General features: G+C 35.5%; 1 protein-coding gene across 1 annotated transcript in view; it reads right to left on the bottom strand.

Annotated features, from left to right (window-relative positions):
• Positions 1-1366: 1366 nt before the first annotated feature.
• Positions 1367-16426, bottom strand: part of LOC124721490 (aminoacylase-1A) — a 106463-nt gene continuing 91403 nt past the window's right edge. The window contains exons 6-8 of the mRNA XM_047246498.1: positions 10518-10747; positions 8137-8197; positions 1367-2590 (exon numbers count right to left, since the gene is read on the bottom strand). Coding sequence (XP_047102454.1) covers positions 2435-2590; positions 8137-8197; positions 10518-10747 — 447 coding nt within the window. The 3' untranslated portion in view covers positions 1367-2434. The remainder of the gene's footprint in view (positions 2591-8136; positions 8198-10517; positions 10748-16426) is intronic.

Genomic DNA, 16426 nt, shown 5'->3' with positions numbered 1-16426 from the left:
AGTATCTATTACTTATCTTCAATTATAATTGGGTATTGCTACTGCATATTTCATTTTTTCAGTAAACAAATATTAACTCTTTGCCCGTTGCACTATGAAATCAGCATAAGATTGGATTTCATTACTTCTGCTGAAATACCACCAAGACCAGAGGAGTTCCTCCATTTCAGTGAATTATTTTTGTGGTCTCATTAAGAATTAAGGGGTAGTTAAAACTGATGCCTGCTGGTGGAGCACATAATACTTTTAATTTCCATGTAGCTCCTTTCAATAGGTCATTTATTTTGTCTGCAGCTTCTGTCATAGTTTGGAAGATTCATTCAATTTAATTCCAAGAATTATGATGACAGTGCAGAGTACTAGTTTTGCTTGTAGTGCTCCTTTAAGTTTTGATTCTAGGTAGTTCCCCACAGTATGTAATGTGCTCTTACCTTGGCAGTAGATGCAGTGATCCCACATGTTACCCCCTCTCTTGGTTTCCACTCATTGTCTCTAACCTGTTGTAAAAGGAAAACTGGATTCGTAGTTTTTTTACGAATGTTATGAAAGAACAAAATTTGTTATCTATATGCACTCTTTTAAACTTCTTCCCATGGTCAATCAGTATCCCCTCTCTCCCTAGTGTGACTGTTACAATGATTCAATGAAACTATACTTTTCTCCCTACTTAATTAAATCTGATGGTGGAAATTTTTTATTGTTGATGTTAGAATGTCAGAGATGAGTCTAGCTGTATTAAACTATTTCATCTGCTGTGAACACTCATGATACAAGGACCCCACCACTATCCTAATCTTTACCCTGTCAATACAGATTTTTCATCTTTAGTGCTTTTGACAGGTTGATGTCCTGTGTTTATGGATAGTAATATGTATTGAAATTGTGTAAGTGTGACTTTCCACATTTTGACACTAGTAGTACTGTTCCTGCAGTGATGGTCATGAGTAAACAGCTTATATAGCCAAAGATGGCAAAAATCATGAATTTTATGGGTTCTTGCATTTTTGTAACAGCACCACAATTCCTTCTGGCTGAGCTTCCATCACTAGAAAAGATTTGTCCCTTACTTTACATGCTCTGGAATAATGAAGAAAAAAGACTACTAAATTGTTTACTGATTCTCAATACAGAAAGCTATGTCACTTGTGAACCTGTGCACTACATTCATTAATATTCTTCATTTCAATTTATTCTGCACCAATTTTTTTTTTTCATCTTTGACCTACTGTAACATTCTGACATACTTAAGAAATAGGTTTAGTGAGTGAAATAATTTCAAGGATATTCTTAATGTCATAATATTTGTCCCCCTCTCATGTTTCTGTTTTTAAACCACCACGTTGTGCTGCATAATAAGTTTCTTATGTAACAAGATATTTATCAGTTTATTTACGATATCATTTTCATGCAAGTACATTGTGGATAATTCTTATACATACTTAATTTGAAATTTTGTACAAATATAATTACTGGTTATTGTTACATTTTTAATTAGAACAACCACTCTGTGTTTTAACAAACAACACTCTACATAGGTTTCAGTATATGAGGTTAATATACAAAAGTAAAATAAAAATATCTAAAAACAATCATGTTTATCTTCTACCATGCAAAAATATTGTTAAGCCTACTATTTAAGCAAACTATTGCTTTCACAAATTGCACACATTGAGAAAGTCATCTTTTCTTTCTTGAAAGTAACTTGATTACAGTTACCATATCATTGTCACGTACTTTGTGCATGCAGAATGCCAAACATTAGAAGTAGCTGCTTAACTTTTAGCTGTTTCTGTTTTGTGACCATGTGGAAGCAATTTTATTCTTAAAGTGGCCTAATGATGCATGTGAAAGAAGTTGCTCTTTAGACAGTTTACACAACTAAAATGTGTATATACACTTATTTTGATCAAGACAAATCCTGTCCTAAAACTTAAGTAGTTAACTATTTTGTGTATCCCACTGTGTCTTTAAGACCAGTATTAATGCAATGAGGAAACAAGAAGGTCATTTGTTTTTAAGGATGAATCAAAACAAAAATTTCATGTCCATGAAGTCACAATTGTTTGGGAATTATGATACCAAGACAGACCTCACAATGATTACATTTTAGAAATGTTGACACATTGAAGAGGGGACAATTTAACAGATAACAATCAGTAACAATGTTTATTTTCATTTTAAAAAGACAAGTATGAATTTTCTCATCAGAATCTGATACTACTCTCCCTCACACAAATTGTTTACATTTATTAATTCTCAATTGAAACCTTGCTTTAAAAATCACCTCAGTAAATAATATTAAATCTTGACTACATGATTACTTAACAGCATAGAGGAGGAGATATATATCAGTTTTCACATATTAATACTTTGTTTTAGTGAAATCATTGGTGTAAATATCTTTTTAAATATCCCAGTAAGTTACATAAATACATTACTGAGGATCTGACAGATTTGCCAGAGCAGGTATTATGTTCTCATATATCTCAATACCTTTCAGGAAAATGCTCTCATTGAGGTATTCATCATGATCATGCAGAAGTACTGGTGTATGATTCATTGGAGAAAATCCCAAAGCTGGTAAGCCAATCTGAAAAGTTACGTTAAAATCAATGTGGTTATTAAGATAAGTAATAATCATAGCCCACTTTCAGTTTTACATTTATCAAATATGATTAATATCAGAAGTACAAATAGAAAATTCTCTCATAAATAACAGCAACACAGGCAAATGATTTCTCTCAGTTTAACTGACTAGTAATTGACTCTGATCAACCGGCAGCTTATTTTGGAATTCATGTGAAGCAGTCACTCGAGTTACATCAGGTGGCACATTCCAGGTTTCATTTATGGAAAGAAGTATGTATACATTCAATGACCAGTTCTTATACAGGACCTCTAACTTCTCAATAGATTTACTGTGATCTGACCATTTATTGTGGCCAATGAAAAGAACTAATCCACCACTTTCTGTAGGACTAGAATGAAATTCTATAGCGCTACTCTTACAGAAGTGATCCCACCATGTATTGTATGAACAAGAATAATCAAGAAGAAATTGGCCCTGCAGTTGCTGAGACATCGATGACAATCAGAACATAAAACCCAAATGTGCCTTTATTTACAGGTATGTTATGAGAGGCACTGGCTCCGCTTCTTTCAAAAATATACTTTGGGTGAAGAACCTGGGAGAAACCATATTGGCTTTTGTGAAGCCTGTGTTTGGTGTGTTTTATATTACAACTTACATCCTATGAATAAATGATGTTTGAAAACATCAGACGTTTAGGATTTCCCAAAAAGTAATTCGTACGAGTACAGTTTATCACAATTAACAATAAGGTAATGACTTATCAGTGTTTAAAGCTTTCAGGTGATCTGTGACACACAAGAAAGTCGCAATTACAATATCATCATTATGGTGTAGTTACTGTAGACTTGGGGATACAAAACTATAAGTCAAAGTTTGTATTCTGCCAACTGCAAAAGGTTTTACTATTCACGTTGCATGTCTGAAAGATTCTGGAGCTTCTGTTGTGACTCGCCGATCATTCAAAGCGCCGCCACACAATTACGCGCGTCCTCTACATGCGGCGCTGTCTGCCAGCCATGCAGCAGCTGTGCCACCTAAGCGGCCAGCCGAGCAGCGGCCGCTAGACTGGGACTCTGTGCTCATTCGAATGCTAAAGTGTACACACGTATTGCTTGTCAACTTACTCTGTGACTTATATGTGTTGAGTCATTCTGAAATATATGTGTTAAACTTGACGTTATAACAGCTTCTCTTATTAATTTAATAGACAGGTGTTCTGTAATATTTGGTGTTACATACATATGAGACTGCTCTCTCAAGAGTGAGTTGTCATTGTCAGTAATTTACAAATTAAGCATGAAACAGAAATGTGAGCAAATATTCAAAACATGATTACATGGTAAAACAAACTACCACTCAAGATAAAAAAAAACAAAGACTGACATGTGAAAAATAAAAGGTGCCAGTCTCATCTGTCTACTAAGTTCACAAGACATTTTACACACTAGCAGCCTTAGATGACTTTTTCCAAATGGGAAACCTTCGATTGAAGAACATATGCAGATGATATATATTCTGTTACTGGTACATGAATGTTTCTGCTGGTGTTTTTTTTCTCATTGTTTCAAATGCAAAGGAAGAAGTTCATTTTAATGGTAGTGAATTGCAATTTTTCACAGAAACTAGAGCATACTTTGCACAAGCAACATGCTTATTTACCAACAGGGCAGCTTCTCACTTTCAAATAAAGGAAGGACAGCAATAGTTTGCAAAATTGCACTGAATGCACCAACTGAATGTATAATGAGCTGCTGTTTTAATTTGTCTAGTAGAATGACTACTACTGTCATGACAATACTGTGACAACAGACATTTTTCGGTGCCTTGAAGAAAACCAAACCATATCTTTGAAAGCAGTGGAACAACATGACTTTTCATAACATCCATGTAAATAAAGGTAAGTACAACCCATAATACAACAACTGATGATTTGTTGTCTTCTACAGTCAACTTCATTAATAATAGAGGAACCATGACTTCCTTCAATTATATGGTCTTCAGGTAGTGGAGTTTGGAAAGACAAGTTTGCACTAAAGAATTTTAGACAAACATTTTTCTGACTTTCAAAATGTTAAAATTATTGAAGCGAAATGGATCAAGATAAACAAAATCTTCAGTAACATTGTTTGCAAAATTATAAAATAATTTCTTCTTATTTACGTCTTTCTACACATTTGCATGAGATTATTTATCTTTACATAATGTACCAACATTCCAGATTTAAATGGTTTTATCTGGATATTTTAAACAGTCTCATACAGAATCATAATCTCTGGACACACTACAGGCAGTGATAAAACTGAAGCTATTTATTTATTGTTCAGGTACTTCAGCATTTTTTTTTTTTTTTTGCTGTTTCCAAGCCTCTTTCTCCTACTGTCCACTGTGTGTCCACTGTGACTTTCTTCAGTTTGTCATTCCAATGGTCAGGTGACCTGCCTTGTGATCTTTTTCTTTCTCTGGGGCTCCACTCTAGTTCTGCTTTTGCCCATCTTCCATCATTACTTCATGTGATATGTCCTGTCCATTTCCTTTTCCATTTTAGAGCCTTTACACTTTCTGCATATATGATACCTCAGTGGCTTTTATCTGCATAGAAAAATACAAAAGTGAATTACTAATTCAAAGAGCAGTAAAGCAGGCTGATCTTGCAACACCAAAACTATAGCTATCCTTGAGAAAGCTATGACCAAAGTTATTTGAAAAGTCAAAAGAATTACAATATATGGGGAAAAAAGTCACTAGATTTGTGGATGATACAGTAGTCCTAGCCAGCATCACAAGACAACTACACTCCTCTATAACAGATTTATCATATAGTTGTGAGAACTCCTCTTATTGATCTTATGTCTTCATTTCTTTTCCAAATTTTGTTAGTGAGACCTAGGAATTTCCTTTCCTTAGCTCCCTCATCTGCTCATAGTTCACTTTTCAAAAACTCATTTAAATTCCAATTTCATAGCTCTATGTTATTATTGGAAGAACACACTGTTCAAAAACCACCTTTTTTTAAATTGCATATTACATATGGAAACAATTGTGTTTCTTGCATCTCTTCTTGGCCATCAATTAACTGTTCAGATAAACATTAACTAACCTTTTTTTAAATAGTTCTGGTTTGTTATTATTTGTCTTGTAGTTACCCACTTGTTGTGCATAGTATTTGATTTAGACAGATTTATCTTAAGGCCTTCTTTTTCACAACTATCTGATAAATCCTTTATAGACAATTGCAGTTTCATTGTATTGTTAGCTAGGACTACTGTATCGTCTGCAAATCTAAAGTCAGTGAATCTTTTCCCATTCATTTTCATTCCCCTTTCTTTCCAAAAACTTTGTGTCATAGCTTTCTCAAGGGCAGCTATATATAGTTTTGGGGGTATAGGATCACTCTGCTTTACTCCTCTTCAAATGATATCATGGATGTTACATACAATGTTTGTGTACTTCATATCTAAATTATGTTCAGCCAGAGCATGCATAATTGCAGTGTGGCTGACAGAACCAAAAACCTTTTCAACGTCTATAAAGGCTATGCATAGTGATATTTCATATTCATTGGTTCAACTAACTACCTCATGCAGGGTGATCGCACACTTTTACTTGGGCCCTGAGGATGCTGGGAGCAGAAGACTGGGATCGCCTCACAACATTGGCTGCTAAAACAAACCCTGCCACCTTCTCCCAGAGCACCCAGCTTACAGCCTATAAAAGGAATGAATGTGTAACAGGTTAATGCATTGCAGAAGTGACATGAAAGTTAATAGTGTGTCACTAGCTGGAGCAGGTACAGCCTCTTCACTCATTTTTGTAAATAATATTAAAAATCACTATGTGCAACAGCACCCCAAATCAACAGTATATTCACAATTGCTCCATGTTACGGCGCACAATACTGGTACGTAGCAAATGTTGGCAGTGATTGTACACATTCTGGAGCACCACAAAGTCAGTCGACTTCCACTGTTCGTAGAGGGGCCAACTGAATGTGAGCAATCAAATCAGTATATAATCAATTGTTATACTCAGTGTGGCATCCAACTTGTTCTACAGTTTGTATATTTCCACAATAGCATTGATGCAATTTTTCAAGACTTTAGTCAAAACTTTGTAGATAAAAGGGAGTAAACTGATGGAAGGAAGACAGGAAAACTAGGGTTTAATGTGCCATCAACAATGAGGTCATTAGAGGTGGAGCACAGGTTCTGACTTATGTTAAGGATGAGGAAGGCAATTCGCCCTGCCATTTTGAAGGAATCATTCCAGTGTTTGCACAGAGCAATTTAGGAAAGTCACATAAAGATAAATCTGGATGGCTGGAGGTGGATTTACCTGCCATCCTCCCGAATGCAAGTCCAGTGTGATAACTACTGCACCTCCTCACTCAGTCAAGTGGAATGATGGGCTGGTAATTCTTGAAATCATGAATACTTGCTTTTTGTGTAGAAGGATTATTCCTGATCAGTTATGCACCCTTTATCAGTAATAATTTCTATTCTTTTTTTACCAGTCAAAAGCTTTAACTTTTTTCCAGCCCCTTTTGTTCTCTAGTGCTGATTTTATGGCATATTTGTTTTATCTTTTTATATCTGTTTTTATTTTCTTCCTTGTACACTTACACAGTTCTGAGTATTCTGTCATGCCAACACTTATTTAAACTTTCACATCTTGTCCTAGCTATAAACTTCCCTGGTAGCTTAGTAAATTTCATTGGTCCCTCTATTCCTCTTGTTGTTTTCATTATCGTTTCAACTAGTTTTTCTTATGCCGACTGTTTGAATCTCATCTGAAGAGAGTTTTGGAATTATCTTCCTTTTTCACTTAAATTAACCATGCTTATAATTTCTTATTTTCACTGATACTAGTTTCCTTCTTTCTTGTTGGATGTTAGTCTAGTTTCACTTTCACCAGTCTGTGGTCACTACAAGTATTAAACTGATTTTAACTGGTACATCTTTGATTGTTCTGTTTTGCTTTAAAAAATATAATATGTTTAATTCAGAGTCTTGTGATTTGAACTCTTACAGTGGCACGAAACACCACTGTAGATTTAGAGTGTACGTCCTGTTACCTACAAGTATGTTCAACTAATAAAACATGAGCAGCTGGAACAGTAAATGGTGTATTGCCTGTAAAGGTATATGCAAGTTTCTCTTCCAGACAGGTATAGTTAGGAACAATAACTGAAAACAGACTGAAAAATAAAATAGATAATTCTTGTCAAGTCAAATTCTTGTAGCTTTGTGAACTTTCAGATTACTGTTGGGCATCATTTCTTGCACTAACTTTGGTTAGACATGATTCTAAACATCCTCTCCTTCCAGAAACTTAATTTTTGAGAGCCTTCAGCAGAATGGTGACTGTCTTTGCTTACCACTATATACAAATTATCAACCCAGCAAAACAAAACACACTCATTAATAGAGTACACTTGAGTACTTGTGAAGTATTTGGTAACATTCTGTTTAAGAATATATCTGATTAATGGAAATGTTATCCTGCATAATAAGCAGTCAATGCATAACAGAATTTTACTTATTTACCCCTCTAATATATCGGCTGTCTGTGGCTGCAGGAAATATTTGTGGCACCAATTTGAGGTTCCTGAAATAAATAGAACCACACAGTAAATGCAAATTTTGCTAAAGACAAGAACTAAACAGCACTCAACTAAATTTAATGGTAATGTTTATTTAACTCTAAATATCAGTACTTTGATGCCAGATTGATCATAAGGATGACAATCAGAAGGGTAAATTCAAGTAGATCCCTTAATACAGAGAGAAAAAAAAAAAAGAAATATTTTGAAATCCAAATGCACACGAAACAATGGAGCTTACAATTTTATACACAAATTCATGAAATATTTTTTCAAACCAACATGCATTCACATCATCTAAATGTGAGTGAAATGTTAATATCACCAGCAAAGAAATATTTTCCTTTTAATATTTTCTGAAAAATCACTGATTTTCACAAAGAACAACACTGGTCATAACAATACACTGAGGAACACACATTTTACTGCATTTTGGATTTGATAAAAGTGATTTTTCATGGTATTTCTTATTTGAGGTTTTTGTTTTCTGTGTCCTTTTTAATTTCAGATTTATTAGAACCTTTTCTTTGCTGTTTCCTACAATCCTAGCTCCTTTGCTAAAATTTTATAGTTAACAATTCCACAAATTTGAGCTGTTATTGCTATAGTAGGAAAGTTGTGGTAGAGTGTAAATATTTTGGGAATAAAGACCACTCACCAAAAAAAACAAACTTTCCTACTATAATAATAACAGCCAAAGTCTTTGATATTGTTGGCTGTTATCATGGTATGTATGACATCATTCAGAAAATTTTAGTAGGAAGTACTTTAATCTATTTCTTTTAAGACTCCAAAGAACTGTTACAAATACCTACTAAAAGTAATTTTTGCTTCATTTACCGAAATTACAGCACTAAGTAAGTCAACTACACTACTTTTACAGTAAATATATTATTTATCAGCATTCTAACAATACTGTGCATACTTATCATTCACTATGCTACATTGTATAAAATATCCTTATGTTGCAGTATTCATGTCACTTTTATCTTTGTTACTGCCAGTAAATCTGATAACTGTAGAATGATTTCTGTTATAGAGGTTCTGTTTTATATTGATAGTATTCTCTTTAAAAGTCTGATTCAAGAGTGCTTAAATTTCTTCTGTATTTTGTGTGGGTGGTGCAACTGTTTATAACACTTGTTCTGTCGTCATATGACAATATCAATTTGTCTACTAAAAATGCAGTTGCTTGCTGCTGTCTCCAGATATCTGTCTGACATTTATATTGGAGCTTTTATTACATCTTTATATCTGATCCTGACTAGGTTACTTACTACTAATTAAACTTCTCAGATTCCAATCTCCTCATCAGCATAGCACAACAACATAATTAGTTTTAAACATTACTTCTGAATTTTTAGGCTCTGTTACAGTCCAAAATACAATCTGAACTGCTGGTATTGTTTTGGTATTTGATATTCACAGCAAATTAATGAAGACACTGAATTTATACATAGCTATGCATATCTAAGCCTAATGGAACTGATGTGCATCAAACAGGGCCAACCCCAGAAGTTACCCAACAATGACTGATTTTCCTAAACAGCCCCCCCTCCATACAAAACCCCCATCCTCGTCAGAGCACACCTCACCTTTAACTTTGGTTTTGTTACAGAAATTTACATTATCCTCACAATCCAGATAATTAGCCCTAGGGTAAAGCATACTTTTGTGGCATAAAACATTCCACCATCATGACCAACAGGTGGTCGCCCAAATATTCCCAGGGTTTATGGCAGCAGAAGGGTGGCAATACTGGGCAGTCCCTAATGCAGGAACTCTTAGTTTTCCAAACATACCCCTTTCCAAGACTAACCAAGTTTTAGATGTATGATACGTAGATCATACACATAAATTTTTTAAAAAAAGTGAAGTAATCTATGGCTAGATAAAGAAATCAATACATGTGCTGCTCCTTTCTAAATTCAAAGTTACACTTTTACCTATGAGAACTGTTTCATATTATCTATACGCAAGTGAAATATAATCAAAAACTCGTTTGTGATATCTAAGTACAGGTATTTTTTTCTTTTTCAAAAATTTATTCTAGTTTGCATATTACAGTCTCTTTGCAATACTACAAAAATAAATGCACTTGATATCAATAATAATTCCATGTTGAATTTCCAGATTAATAAGTAAATGTACATGCAATAAATGGAGAACTTCAGTTTTGAGTTTTTAATATGCAGATGTTGCTTGTTAATAAAATAAGAACTCTTCTATAATTTTCAAATATTATGAATGTGTTTCTCAAACATTTTCTCTAGAACATTTTGTTAATAAAATTGATACTGACTTATTATCATGTCACATACTCACATTTTGTCACATTCAGCTTTGAATGCCAACCACCATGGATTTGTCTTGTCCAGTTTTGTTGCATCAACTATGGGACATTTTTGTTCATACTCCACATATATTCCTTCTCCTGCCTCTCTACACCACTTGTTAACCATTTCTTCAAACTCTGTATGTGCAACATCAAGAGCCAATCTTACATCAAACACTACTGTCAACTCAGGTGGGACAACATTTGACTGAACTCCTCCCTGTCACACAAACACATTAGGTAAAAATGGGATACACCATAACAAGTGTTACAAGAAACTTGGTGCATAACAATGTCTTAAGAATGTATTCTTTAATATTCTGTACATTCATTTTATCACAATCATCTATTTAGCACCTTTTCCATTTGCTGTAATCACTTAAATTTAAACTAGACCAAATATACTTCTTACCGACTTAAACTCTTCAGATTTACAGGTTTTTACAGTGTTACATAAATTCTGTGTCACTATTTGTTTATTGCACCCATTAAATCTGAATGTGAGTTTTTATTGTACCAAATAAAAAGTTTCTGCAGCTTCTACAAAACTATTCAAAACCTCAATTTTATCATAGTGTTTGATCTGCATTTCACACCACAGTAACCTTTTTAGATACATTTATCATGAATATATGTGGGTGACACATTTCAGACTGTGACATTTCCTTTGAATGGGTTGATTCAGTCTGACTGCCAAAAACACATACCTTTTTTTGCAACCAATGTATTTGTGGTAAACATATTTGCTCTTGTACCAAATTTCTCACAATCTATACTGGTAGTCTCTCAAATGTTTTACTCTACTAAAGCCACTAGCCCACTGACATCCAGAAACTAATCACTCCCTGCCATTTCCCCCTAATGTCTTCCAACTACCAAGTTCCTGGTATCAAATCACCAGATGCAAACTGCAAACATGAGCTACAAGGCTTGGATCTACTGCTCCTATAGAACTGCATCTCAAAGTTGCACACAGAAATGAGATTATATGTATTGTAGTAGTTACAAATTTTCAAGCATAATAATTTTCAACAAAGTGTCACACACAATTCATTCAGAACAGTTATATTTATAGGACAGTGCTAAAAATTTGACTAAAATGTAATTACTCCTGCTCAACTGAAGGAGTCATAAATCAATCATTATAAAAACTTTTTCATAACTGGAAAGACCTTGTGTTCATGTATGTGAACTGTACAAAACTTTAATTGCTGTACACTCTGATACGACCAATTGTAAAGAAAATTCTGAAATTTCACTAAATGTCCCGATTGTGATCCAGCTAGCACAATAATGCACATGAAAATCTGGCAAGCAATAAGCAGGCTTTCTTTCAAGAGTGATAAGTACCACTGCTTCTGTGGCTTGCTTACTTCCCTGACATATCTCCCATTTAATGTGTATGGATTTGTCTATTTGGTAACTAGTCCATCATTATCCTCCAGTAACCACTAATGCTACATTTTGAACTTGGATATTAACCATGTAGAAGCACACTATCCCACATAGATATTAAAGTCAGCTTTAATTGAATGTGACAATGTTTAAGTGATCCTTTTACTGGAGATACAATTTTTCACAAACATTATTGTAGTTTTATATTATTCATTACACTGTTATTATGTATAAATTACGAATTACATGAGCAATATATTACTCTGAATAAATGTTGTGGAAATTTAGTATTTGTTTAGAACCACATCCTCTGATATGTTTAACATAGTGAATTGAATGCTTATGCATTAAAATATATATACACAAGAATAAAGGAAATGCCAGATATTTTATGTGATGTGCTTACCTATAGGTACTATCAGATAAAGCATGAAACAGATCACAAATCACTTTAGTTTGTAACAAACAGCAGGATAAAGTCAAACTATGTCAAAAACAATGTACTATCCTCATGCAGACATTAACTGCTGTATCTTACTTTTGCTATAAAGACCAGTGTGATACTTCACAAAATTAGTTAACACTCCAAGTGTAGGTTACTGATATGCTTTTCTGCAGAGTGCTGATTATTTATTTAATGTAGTTCCTTGTGACTGCCCAGTCATAATACTGCTTAATCATCAATATAAACCTCCAAAAAATTTACATCAATGCTTTTATGTATTTCAGCTACCTGTTCTATGTCCCATATGGTCCACTTCAGACGTTTCAGATGACTGACCCATTGGGCTAAATGATTCCAAGCAAAAGAAATGTAGAATGCATACTAGAGCATTGTTTACAATGATAAAAGTGAGGAATGTTTTAAAAAACAAGACAAAAACAACTGTTAAGACAAAAACAACTGTTATAGAACTAATTAACATTAATTCCCACAGGTGACAGTATAAAACTGGATCTGGAAAACATTAACTCAAGCCTTCAAACTGTTAAGAGGCTTAAGATAAAGGTAAGGGATAAAATCCCAAAAACTCATTTCAACCAAAATAAATTTCCATTTTGATACATTGTGTAGTTTAGATGATGGAGCCTTGTTTAAACTGGGATTTTTTTAAAATTTCCCTGTTTATTTATGAGTGTGATAATGTTGATCAAGTGGAAAAGCTAATAGGCATAGGTGATAAATTATTTAATATTATTAATGAAATTGGTTTGGAGATAATTGTTCAGAGAAATTCTAAATTGTCAAATGACAACGGTACAGATGCTCACAGTGTTCATAAATGGTGAAAGAGGAAGAACACACACTTTTTAAGATAGTATATCAACATATATACGTATAAAAGTTGAGCTTGAAAGGAGAAGTAAGAGTATATTCTAAAGCAGTTTTCCTCTAATTAGTAAAGAGTTCCTTTTCAACATAACTTTGATTAGATTAGATGTACTTCTCATTCCAACAGATCCATAATAAGATTTTCCAGGATCCAGATTGCATCACAAAAACAAGAATACACAATAAATATTAAAAAAAAAAAAAAAATATGCTGTGCACCTTCCACTTATACTATGTGAAATGGTCATAATGGATGTGGAACAAGTAAAAAAATTTAACAATTTTCATTTAAAATATAATAAACTTCTTGTCATAACACATGTAAATGTTCAATACACTCAGGTGCATATGATAATTGTTATGTTATTGTAGCCATACATCAAAAAACAGAAAAATCATTTTAGAACACTTATTTACAATGATCGCATTACTGTACTGAATTTGTACAGAAGTCAGATTGTAGTTCTGCGCACATTATTTGATATTATTAGCAACATACACACATTAGTGTGCACAGAACCACTGTTTGCATTGCACCAGACTTTTGTTTTGTGTTTCAGGAGTCACGTGTAGTGGTTACAGCCCCTAGTTGAGCAATAACTTTCATAACAGCAGCGGCAGCAGCAGCAGCAGCCGCTAATCAGAGCAGTGCGAGTTGACACAACTTCTCGTAACAAGTTGTTTATTTTAAATTTTGTTAGTGTTATTTAGCATCAGTCCCTATATTTCATACATGTTTGTGTATTTATCAGACACAGTTCCACACTTTCTTAGCTGTATAGTTCATAGAACTGCTGTTTGCATCACGCCTGTGATTTGTGTTTCAAGATCCACTTGTGGTAGTTAGCTCCACCAGTCGAGTGATAACTCTGATAGTAGTAGCAGCTCATCAGATTTTCAAACAAAACTTAAGTGATACAGAAATGCTTTGAGAATTCAAATAGGAATTCCTGGAGGAAAGGAGGTGTTCTTTTCAGGAAACACTATTAAAGGAATTTAGAGAACTGGCATTTGAAGCTGACTGCCAAATGAGTCTATGCTGCCGACTTACATCGAGCGTAAGGACTACAAAGATAAGTTACAAGAAATTAGGGCTCATACAGAGGCATACAGACGGTTGTTTTTCCTTCGCCTTGACTGCAAGTGGAACAGGAGAGGAAATGACAAGTAGTGATGCAGGGTACCATCCGCCACGCCCTTTATGGTGGCTTGCGGAGTATCTATGTAGATGTAGATATAGATGTACTGTGACTTGACACAAACTCTCATAAAAAGCAACTTACTTTACGTCTCTCTCTCTCTCTCTCTCTCTCTCTGTGTGTGTCTGTCTCTCTCTCTCTGTGTGTGTGTGTCTGTCTCTCTCTCTCTCTCTCTCTCTCTCTCTCTCTCTCTCTCTCTCTCTCTGTGTGTGTGTCTCTCTCTCTCTCTCTCTCTCTCTCTCTCTCTCTGTGTGTGTGTGTGTGTGTGTGTGTGTGTGTGTGTGTGTGTCTGTGTCTGTGTCTCTCTCTCTCTCTCTCTCTCTCTCTCTCTCTCTCTGTGTCTGTGTGTCTTTATCAGGCCATCTTTAGTATGGATAGGAACTGTGATTGCTGTGATCAGATGCGAACTGAGTTAGTCACCCTTTGCTCACAACTCCAGGCAATGTTGGCTTTGGTCACACAGCTTGAGGCTGCTGCCAATGGGCTTGATGGTGGGGGGCCAGATGGGCAATCCAAAGGACTAGTGGCCGCCTCAGGCTTTGATGTTGATCCCTTATCCATGGTCGAGTGGTAGGTCATTCCAATTTGTGGCCGGCAGAGAAAGATTTTCCGAGGGGCCAATCGGAGGGCCTTCCTGGTTCGTCTGACGAACTGGTTTTGGGCGCCGTCTGTGGCTGACAGAATCCGTGAGCCAGATGAAGTTGCTCGCCCTGTTCCAGAGGAATCCTCTCGGCCTGTAAAGTCTTACCACTGATGGGGAATGAGATTAATGGCAGTTAGGAGCTCCAATGTTAGACACATAATGGGGCCTCTTTGGGATATGGCTACAAAGCAGGGGAAGGAATCCAATGGGCACTCTGTGCACATACTGAAAGGAGCAATTACAGATGTGGAATGATTGCTTCCAGATGCCATAAAGAGCACAGAGTGCAGCCAACTGCAGATGGTAGCTAATGTTAGCACTAACGATGTGTGTCGCTTTGGATTGGAAGAGATCCTCTCTGGTTTCTGGTGGCAAGCTGAAGAAGTAAAGTCTTGTGGTCCTTTGGAACAGAGCCGAGTGCAGGGTCTGAATCAGAGGCTCAGGCGGTTCAGTGACCGTGTAGGTTGCAGATTCCTTGACTTGTGCCATAGGATGGGCGGTTTCTGGGTTCCACTAAACAGGACAGAAGTCCACTATATGCAGGAAGCGGCTGCACGGGAAGTGGGGTCTAGGTGGAGGGGACTGAGCGGCTTATTAGGTTAGAGAGTCTCAGGGAAGTGCAGGAAGGACTTTAATTTCGAACAGTGCAGGACGAACACAGAAAGACGGTACACAATCAGTATTGCAGTCGTAAACTGTCGTAGCTGTGTTGGAAAAGAACCAGAGCTCCAAGTGCTTATAGAGAGCACTGAATCTCAAACTGTTATAGCCACGCAAAGCTGGTTGAAGTCGGAAATAGTTCAATAGAAATTTTTACAAAGGATGTAACAACACAGCTCAGAAATGACAGATTAAATACCGTCGGTGATAGAGTGTTTATTGCTGTCAGAAGTAGTTTATCTGGTAGTGAAACTTAAGCACACACAGTTCCTGTGATTTATCTTGGGCAGAGCTTATACTTTACAACCAGAACAAATGAATAATTGGTTTCTTTTGCCGACCCCCACGCCCCTCCTCCTCCTCCTCCTCCTCGACCCGTATTGGATGATACACTTGCTGAACAGCTCAAAGCAAATTTAAGTGTCATTTCAAATAGGTACATAACTCATACCATTATAGCTGATGGTGATTTCAATCTATCCTCAATATGTTGGAGAGAATACATGTATAAAGTCGGTGGTAGGCATAAATCGTCGTTCGAAATCTTACTGAATGCCTTCACAGAAAATTTATTTGAACAACTAGTTCAGGAGCCACATCGAAGTGTAAATAGTTGCGAAAACATATCTGATCTCTTAGCAACAAATAATCCTGACCAAATAGGGAGCA

Source organism: Schistocerca piceifrons, chromosome X (genome assembly GCF_021461385.2).
Source record: "Schistocerca piceifrons isolate TAMUIC-IGC-003096 chromosome X, iqSchPice1.1, whole genome shotgun sequence".
Lineage (NCBI taxonomy): Eukaryota > Metazoa > Arthropoda > Insecta > Orthoptera > Acrididae > Schistocerca > Schistocerca piceifrons.
The sequence above is the reverse complement of the archived record's forward strand: the minus strand, read 5'-3'. Positions and strand labels throughout refer to the sequence as shown.